General features: G+C 35.3%; 2 protein-coding genes across 2 annotated transcripts; one reads left to right on the forward strand and one right to left on the reverse strand.

The window, feature by feature from the left end:
- The first annotated feature begins 2,808 nt into the window (after window positions 1–2,808).
- LOC141611207 (protein RADIALIS-like 2) lies at window positions 2,809–4,739 on the forward strand. Its single transcript, XM_074429686.1, has 2 exons — window positions 2,809–3,185; window positions 4,378–4,739. The coding sequence occupies exons 1-2, from the start codon at window positions 2,908–2,910 to the stop codon at window positions 4,400–4,402; spliced, it is 303 nt and encodes a 100-aa protein (XP_074285787.1). The 5' UTR covers window positions 2,809–2,907; the 3' UTR covers window positions 4,403–4,739.
- A 3,025-nt stretch (window positions 4,740–7,764) lies between these two features.
- On the reverse strand, window positions 7,765–8,996 carry LOC141611204 (glycine-rich RNA-binding protein-like). The gene is made up of 2 exons (XM_074429680.1): window positions 8,727–8,996; window positions 7,765–8,427 (listed from the first exon to the last, which is right to left on the reverse strand). The coding sequence occupies exons 1-2, from the start codon at window positions 8,832–8,834 to the stop codon at window positions 8,023–8,025; spliced, it is 513 nt and encodes a 170-aa protein (XP_074285781.1). The 5' UTR covers window positions 8,835–8,996; the 3' UTR covers window positions 7,765–8,022.
- Between the last annotated feature and the right edge of the window lie 464 nt (window positions 8,997–9,460).

The following is a 9,460-nucleotide window of genomic DNA, read 5'->3' on the forward strand; positions in this document are numbered from 1 at the left end:
GACCCGAACCCGAGCAAACCGACCCAACAGGACCCGAAAATATTGCGACCCGAAACTGACCCGACCCGATGACGACCCGTAACCTGGCACGACCCGATTATCAGTGACCCAAACCCGACCCAGACCCGACCCGATACTAACCCGATTAAATTGATGACCTGACAATTATTAAGCTTAATTTTGATCAAAATGAAAGTGATTTTGTGTTTAAATTGATATGTTTGACTTAGTAATGAAGTAATTAAACCAAATAATAGGTTAAAAACTAAATTTAATGTTAAAAAATTGTAGTAATGCGATTAAGTTACCGGATTCGATAATGACCCGACCCGACTCGACCCGAAAAGGTATGCTGACCCGATATGTCCCGACCCAAACCTAACCCGACCGACCCGATTACCACCTCTAAGCATAAGCACATGTTACACTATTGTTGAGAAAACATGTGAGAATTAAATATTTTTTTTTTACACCATTGATCATACTTTGATCTTAAGTTAAGTTTGTCGGTTACCTAAACTAATGCATTGACACATGTAGTTGTTGAGTAATAATTTTGTTACACCATATTATAAAGGGTTTTTCTATCCTATGCCCACTAGGCATAGGATAAGAAACCAAAAAAAGAAAGTATTAAATGATATTTTCATGGAAAATTGTAATATCTAATCACTTTTGCATTTCTTCACAAGAAATACATTTAATACTTTCCTATTTTAGTTTCTTATCCTATATGCCTAGTGGACATAGGATAGAAAAACCCTATTATAAATCTTGGACTCGTCCCTGATATCACAAGCCATTGTGAAAGATAAAAGAAAGCGTATATGGAGTACTTAATCATGCTAACGAAGTAACAATGCCATAACTCATTCATTTTACAATGGCTTGAGTGGTTGAATTTAAACCTCGTCAATATTAATAGCTTGTTTTTAACATAATAAAAATAAAATCTTAGTACAAATATCAATATAATCTCTTATACAATATTGACTCTATCAGGAATTGTAATTCAAGGGCCCTCGAAATTGATAAAAGCAACCTTATTTAATTATTTTCTGTGGCAAATAAGCCATACGGGCCTTATAACTTGAGATAGATCTAATGTTCATTGTACTTCCATCTTTAACTACTAGACTAACATATTTCTAATACGAAAGTCGAAAACAACCTTGTTTTGATGCACAAACAAAGCTTCTTTGTTTAAATATTGTTTTTATCAACAAATTAGAGAGATTGACAACTTCTATAAACCAAATACACAACCTTCTAGCTAAGATTCATCACTCTTTAGACATTGGTCTTTTGTGAATCGTGTAGGTAGGTTGGCTATGTTATTAAGCCATAGATCAACATTTAGGTGTAATTAAATCGATTAATTAATTAAGATCAAGATTACGAGCTTAGATAGTGACCTAACACGTGATTTAATCTTGGAATTGTTGAATTAATTCAAGTTTAACACCAATTATCCTCAAGTTGTGTTTTTAATCTAACAACATTTAGGAAGTTTTCTATTAACAGATGGGTTAGCAAAACGATGTTGGCAAACGTAAGCAAAACTAGTGTTAAACAAATGGTTTAGGAAGGTATTGATTCCTCTACTTAAAATTTAATTTATTTATTATCTATTGGCGATGACGTAGGGAGCACGATTAACGAGATGTCGAGATGTAGAGATAGCGAAACACCGAGTAGAAATTAAAAAATTATTTTGTTTTTCTTAAAAAAAGATTGGAAAATTTAAGATATATGGTCGATAAAATTGTATTAGATTTTTAAAATCGCTTTTTCAGTTCATTCATTGATCACAGACCTAACATTTCAGTGGTTCTAAAATAGATAATGAAGTGAAATTCCATTAAATTTACTTTAAACTATAGGCGATGACGTACAGAGCACAATAAACGAGACGTAGAGACACTAAGTAAAAAGTTAGAAAATTGCTTGGTTTTCATTAAAATGATATTGAAAAATCTGAGATATAAGTTTGATAAAAGGTTTTATTAGATTTTTAAAATTGTTTTTTCAGTTTAATCGTTGATCACGTATCAAACATTTTTGTGGTTCTTATATAGACAATGAAGTGAAATTCCATTAAAATTTTGATGGACCATTGGAAAAAGTTTGTTTGATAAACTTTCATTAGATTTTTAAAATTGTCTTTTCAGTTCATCTATCGATCACATATTAAACATTTTTGTGGTTCTTAGATAGACAATGAAGTGAAATTCCATTAAACTTTTGATGGACCTTGGGAAAAATTATTCTCAACTCGGTTAATAAACAAGGCGTCGAGACAGCAAGACACCAAGTAGAAATTAAAAAATTGCTTATTTTTCATTGAAATGATATCGAAAAATATAAGATATATGTTCGATAAACTTCTATTAGATTTTTAAAATTGTCTTTTCAGTTCATTCATTGATCAAGGACCTAACATTTTGGTGATTGTTAGATAAACAATGAAGTGAAATTACATTAATTTTTTTATGGACCCTGGGAAAAATTATGCTCAACCGAGGTAATAAACAAGGCGTCCAGACAACGAGATACAACATAGAAATTAGAGAAATATCGAAAGATTTAAGATATATTTTCGATAAACTTTCTTTAGATCTTTAAAATTGTCTTTTCAGTTCATCCATTGATCACGGATCAAACATTTTCGTGGTTCTTAGATAGACAATAAAGTGAAATTCCATTAAATTTTTTATGGACCTTTGGAAAAATTATGCTCAGCTGGCATTACCCCACCAAGGCCACCAATCTTTCTCCAAACCACTATAAATTGCAACATTTCTCACTATTTTAGTTCATACAAAATCACAACTCTTCTAAACCAAAACCCTTCATTCTCAACATAAAAGCCTTGTAAAATCATCAATTCTAGACCTTAATTGCGAAATGACATCGGGTTCAATGTCGTCTCACGGTTCAATCTGGACACCGAAGCAAAACAAAGCGTTTGAAAGCGCATTGGCAGTGTATGACAGGGACACCCCTGACCGCTGGCACAACATTGCCAAGGCAGTTGGTGGAAAAACTGCTAATGAGGTTAAGAGGCATTATGAGGACCTTCTTGAGGATGTCAACAACATCGATTCCGGCCGAGTTCCGTTGCCTAAGTATAAGAATCATAGTGGAAGTGCAAACCAAGGGAACTTAAGAGATGAAGAGCTAAGGTATAATAACCAACACAATCCTACTTCATTCTTCCTTAACTTGTTATATTGTACTATACTATCTTAGAATATTAGCGCAAACGTCAGTTAACTTAGCTGGTAAAATTTTAATATACTGAGTCTCTCTTAAATTGTATTGTACTGTATTTCTTAGAATTCCAAAACAAACGACAGTGTCAGTTAACTTAGCTGGTAGAATCTTAAACGAGTAATAAGCGAGTAATACTTATGACCGGGATTCAAAACATGCTAACGTATGTAATCTTGATTAAATCTTGGAAATTCGACATTTCAACACTTCAAAATCTTACACCTAGAGACTATCAGACTATACTACTCCTATAGTAATCTTGTGCTATTGTTTTTGTTGCTTAACGTCAACTTAATCAATAATCACCAAATTCCACCATTATTTTACTTCTAAAATTTCTTAAATTCAACAAAGTTTTGTTGGTACTTTTTTAAGTCTTACCTCATTGATGTCACACAAAAACTCAAGTTAACAAAAGTTAGCCATGAATTCGACCAACAACCTGAGTGCCTCAATGACTCCCGCAAATTGCGAGGCGAAGGGGGTCGGATGTCCGCAGTTTTACCCTTGTATTTTCAGCACAAAGAGACTGTTTCCAAAAGACCTAAGATGGAAATTGCGTCGAAAAAAAAAAAAAAAAAAGTTGTCAGGTGACCTAAAATAAAAATTGCGTTGAGAAAAAATAAAAGCAGTGTCAGTCATTTTGCTTTATTCCGTGATAATCGGTGAATTCTTGACCATGTGCTAGAAAGCCTAAGATAATACAAAAACATAAAACAACCCTTAATTAATCTCCTTATCCTAAAACATAAACTAATAACCAAAAAAAGTAAACATAATTAAGCTACTACTAATTAGCATTATGAAGGCTAACATGGATACAATGTGATAGCATATGCTTTCGACATTGCCTCGCACACGACACACGCAACATCGCCTTAATTGGGAAAGTGATCTAAGCCATATTTAGCAACCTATGATTCAAAGAATCTAAATACATTATCATAATTCATCAAGATAATGACAGCAGATCATTTCTTAGAAACCAACAAAATAATAATGAGTTAAATTATTATACTAATACAATATAGTGTTCAACTTGCTAATTATAGTAATAAACATGATTGTTTAACATAAATTAATGTTTTATTTATGGTGTAGGATGAAGAATCTAAGGCTTCGTTGAAGATCCAAGTCGATAAATAAGACGATTAATTAAATTAATGGCGAAATGTTTTATGGCAAGTAGTTAAGTAGAGCTACTGATCATGATGATTCCTCTGTCGCCGACCTCTCTGTTGTATTGTATGTAGGAATTTCCTAAGTTATCTGTTTCAGTACTCCGTTTGTCTCTGTCATTTGTTTAATTTATATCGTTCTAAGGATTAAATAAATGATTCTGACGAAGGGAGTATAATGTAGTAGTATTGCATCATATGTGTTGTCACTTGTCAACAATGTTTCTTAATTAACTCCTCCTAGTATGTAACAAATTATCATAATAAGGATGTCGAGTTTGTTTATTTATGTTTTAATTTACGATATTTTGCCATTTTGGTTCTATTCGTAATCATTTGTGTAATCGGTTAGCTCTTGTAGTAAGCCTGTGTTATACAAAAAAAAAAATCATATTAAATCCGTTTCTGATAGACCTATGACGGAAATCAATTTGAAAATCCGTTTTTGATAGACCTATAATAATGTAAATTAATTTGAAAATCACATTGCCTATAATATATAAGCAATAGTGAAACTTGACAACAATTTAGTAAATCACCTTGCTAACGAAGGGTACAAGTTCAACTGTTATAAATAAAAATATACGCGTAATGTTATATACAAGTGTCGGAAACATAACGAGTAATAAAAGGAGTAAATTAACGTACAAGATGCACATGTTAGAACTTCAATCAAATACATATATGCCCTTCTAGGAGCTACAACACTACAATGATTGAGATAATTGAACTAGGTGATGTCGATGGATAAGAAATTTGTGAGTTGAGAAACGTATCAAACTTATGTGTACGTATATATTCAACCGAAAAAAAAAAAAAAAAAAAAAAACTAGTGTAGATATATACGAGTATTTGTTTCATTTATTTCGTACTTTTATTTGTACGAAGTTTATATTTTTCATTATTCAATCATATCCTTTTTAGAAGACAAAACGTAAAAGGAATAACCAGTCGATGAGTTACAGAGAGCTTAATCGATTGAGGGTAATACTGTAATAGTATGAATAAAACAATCAACTAAAATTGATCATCGGATATGACGAGCTCGAAAAATTGACAAATTGAGACTAAGTGGTATCTACATCTATACGATTTCGGTCGTATTATACATGTTTTTTTTGTAGGATTTCATGATTTACAATTTTTATTTTAAAAAAAAAATGAGATTTGTAGTCACCCAAAAAAATTGAGATTTGTACGAAGTAGGGGTGTAAACGAGCGCTCGAGTTCGAATCGAGCTCGTTGTCATCATATTTTTTTTTTAATTTGCTCACCTTTTGTGTCTAACTAATTATAAATATTTTTAAAATACAAATACAATGATAAAATACTAAAAAAATATTATATTATACTCCTCCATACCAGACCAATGGTAACATTGACCGTTTTGCCACTATTCATGGTCGTAGGGAATCTTCGATATTATTCTTAAATCTTAATCTATAAGACAAAATATAGTCAAGTGAGATCTTGTTTGATTTACCGTCATGAATGCTATAAGAATATCAAATTTTTATAATTTTTAATAATGCGTAACAAAAGATATTTACGTTGCAAAACGTGTCTCGACAAGTGTGAAAAAGTCAATGTTACCATTTGTGTGGTATGGAGGGAGTAATATATTTATAAATGCTTAAGTAACGTATAATTTATAATAACATTGATATTACAGTATAAAAATTATATACAAAAAATTAGAAACGAGCTTCCGAGCCGAGCCTTGCTAAGCTCGGGCTCGTATTTAGCCAAGCTCGATTAAATTATAAAGGAGCCCAAACGAGCTTCCGAGCCGAGCCTTGTTGAGCTCGGGCTCGACTCGTATTTAGCCAAGCTCGGCTCGTCCATGAGCCGAGCTTTGACGGAGCCGATTAAATTAGAAACGAGCCCAAACGGGCTTCCGAGGGCCGAGCCTTGCTAAGCTCGGGCTCGGGCTCGGGTCATATTTAGCCAAGAGCCGAGCTTTGACTGAGCCGATTAAATTATAAACGAGCCCAAACAAGCTTCCGAGCCGAGCCTTGCTGAGCTCGGGCTCGGCTCATATTTAGCCAAGCTCGGCTCGAGCCGAGCTTTGATCGAGCCGGTTAAATTATAAACGAGCCCAAACAAGCTTTCGAGCCGAGCTTTGCTGAGCTCGGGCTCGGCTCATGCACGAAGCGATTCAGAGGGCTCTACGAACCGGCTTATCTCATGTACAGGCCTAGTAAAGAGCAAATGCTAAAACAAGACCAACCAGAAATTGATTGGGCTTCAGCACCCACCAAACCAGTTCAACATAACATCAAATATTCCCCAATCAACTCATAGGCCAAGTCAAGAGTTAGGTTGGCCCATTTCATATAATCTGAGATGGAGTTACCGAGTGGTACCCAGCCTCGCTATTATCTCGTAGTGATGTACACGGTCCACTATAAAGCTGGATTTTTAAAGTATGTGAGAATGTATATCGAGATTCAGCATCACCAGAGACGCCCTATCACTTATATTAGTACCTTATTATCACTAACGAGCCAATGGTCTCATCTGGTAGTGTCGTATCACTTGAATGAGTACCTTATTGAGCCAATGGTCTCGTCCGATAGTATCATATCACTTGTATCAGTAGCTTATCACTAACAATTTAATCAGTTGTTTATTGACTGTGCGTGTTTGTACATGATTTCGTCTGGTTCTAGAGGAACTCCAAACGTAACACGAGGAAAAAGTTGGCTCAAAGAGAAGATTTGGAGACGAATTCTTTTGTTCGAGTAGCAAAATGAGGTGACAGAATTTGGAAAAATCCCTCTATAATCCACCTACAAATTATTTTACCTCTTAACAAAATATTTTAAAAATACAGCATAGATGACAACTTAACATTTCTTCTTCCTCAAGATCTAAGCTAAAATGACCCAAAAATTAGGAAGAAAACGTTTCTTTGAATTGGGTGCCCTCCAAAGTCCAAACTCGATAACATCAAAGGTGCATAGTCAATTAACATCCTCTCAATTTCCATTGATATTTTTTTTATAGATTCATCCGTCTAACACAATTGTTTAGTTTAGATAATTGGGACGAATAGAGGTATTACACAATTACCTCATTCAAGGAATAGACAGTTGAATCGCTTAAACATTAAATCATGAAAATTAAATCTTGGTACTTAATTGTTGGGGGTTGTTGCGACAGCTGTACATTGTGACGAATTAAATCGAATCAACAAATTAAGCGTGATTGCGTAACAAATGCAAATTAACCAAGATTTATTTGCGATAATTTAATTAAACCCGTCAATAAACCAAGCAAAACATAAAAAAAGGCCGAGACGAATGAATTATGGTATTCAACAATTCTTTCATTACTTTTCAGTAACCAAATCTCAGAACACCTTTCTCAACCCAGAAAACCAAAACTCTAGACCCAGTAACACAGTAACTTAAGAACCAGTAACATAAGAACAGTAACTAGTAACCAAAGAACAGTAACATAAGCAGTAACATAGTTCCAGCCCGACCCGAAGGCACAAGCACGATTAATTTAACTCGACCCGAACCAATAACAATTTAACCCAAACATTTAACTTTTTAACCACTTAATTTCTCCAATCACCGTCGGAGTTACCACCACGGCTACCATAACCGCCACCACCTCCACCGTAACCACCACCGCCTCCTCCTTCACGACGGCCACCATAACCACCACCGCCTCCACCATATCCACCGCCACCACCACCATATCCTCCACCGTTGCCACCTCTGTAACCACCGCTGCCTCCTCCACCATAACCACCTCGGCCGCCACCGCCGCCTCCACCGCGGTAACCACCACCGCCTCCGCCACCACCAGATCCACGTGATTGCGCTTCGTTGACTGTAATGCTACGTCCATTGAGCTCTTGACCGTTCAATCCTTCGATCGCATCTTTCATCGATTGTTCGTCTGCGAATGTCACGAATCCGAATCCTCTTGATCTTCCAGTTTCACGATCGTTGATGATCTATAAACATCAATTCAACAACTCAATATCAGTTAATCCAGATCTAAAATAATTAAATAAATATATGATCGAAAAAACGTAAACAATCAAATGGAACGGAGAAATTTAATTGAAATATGAACATACCGTTTCCGGAGATCATAACAGTAAAAACAGAACAGTAACAGTAACATAGTAAACATAGTAACATAGTAACAGTAACGCAGTAACAGTAAGAGTAACAACAGGAGAGAGAATCAGATATAATTCAGGATTTTTATGTCCGTCGGTAAATATCAGATCTCCGTAGTGAGACCGACCTTAGAATCTGTAACGGTGCCGTATTGAGAAAAAGCTTCTTCTAAAGAGCGTTCGTCGGTGGCCCAAGCGAGGCCGCCGACAAAACATCTGTATTCAACTTCCGCCATTGATGAAATAAAATTTAAGGTAAGAAGATTATAGGAAGGAGATTTGAAGGTAAAAGAGGTAGATGAAGAATTGGGGGAGAGGTTGGTGGGTTTATATAGGAGGGAGGGGGGATGTATGGTTGGGTTAAGTTTAACTATGGTTTGGTTAGGATGGGGTTGTGCAAGTTGTTGGTGACTTGGTGGCCATGACTTTTGGTTAAGGAGGATAGGATATTCTTTGACACAAAATCTCATTTGTGACGGCACGTATCCGTCACTTTGGAGTGACGGATACCATTTTCTCTCACAAATGATCCAAATAGAGGAGAGAGGGAAGCACATGGGGGTGCCCCCACCTTGTCCCCCTTATTCGTTTTATGAGTGGCATTATCCGTCACTTGCTCCGACCCGTCTTCAGCAAGACTTGCTGATTCTTTGAGGAGAAGAAAATATCTTTGATATTTTTTATTTGATTGTGTTTGTCAAAAAGATAGAGAAGAGAAGATATTTATATCTTATCTTTGATTGATCCTTTCCCTTTTTCTCACGTCATTGAGTTAGTAATAAATAAGTTTCTTTTTTTTTTTGAATTTTCGAAGGTGGGCTGATTTGCACTAGAGCTGATTAAGTGCGGGTCGGCCTGCTAA

This window comes from Silene latifolia, chromosome 11 (assembly GCF_048544455.1).
Source record: "Silene latifolia isolate original U9 population chromosome 11, ASM4854445v1, whole genome shotgun sequence".
NCBI classification, from domain to species: Eukaryota; Viridiplantae; Streptophyta; class Magnoliopsida; order Caryophyllales; family Caryophyllaceae; genus Silene; species Silene latifolia.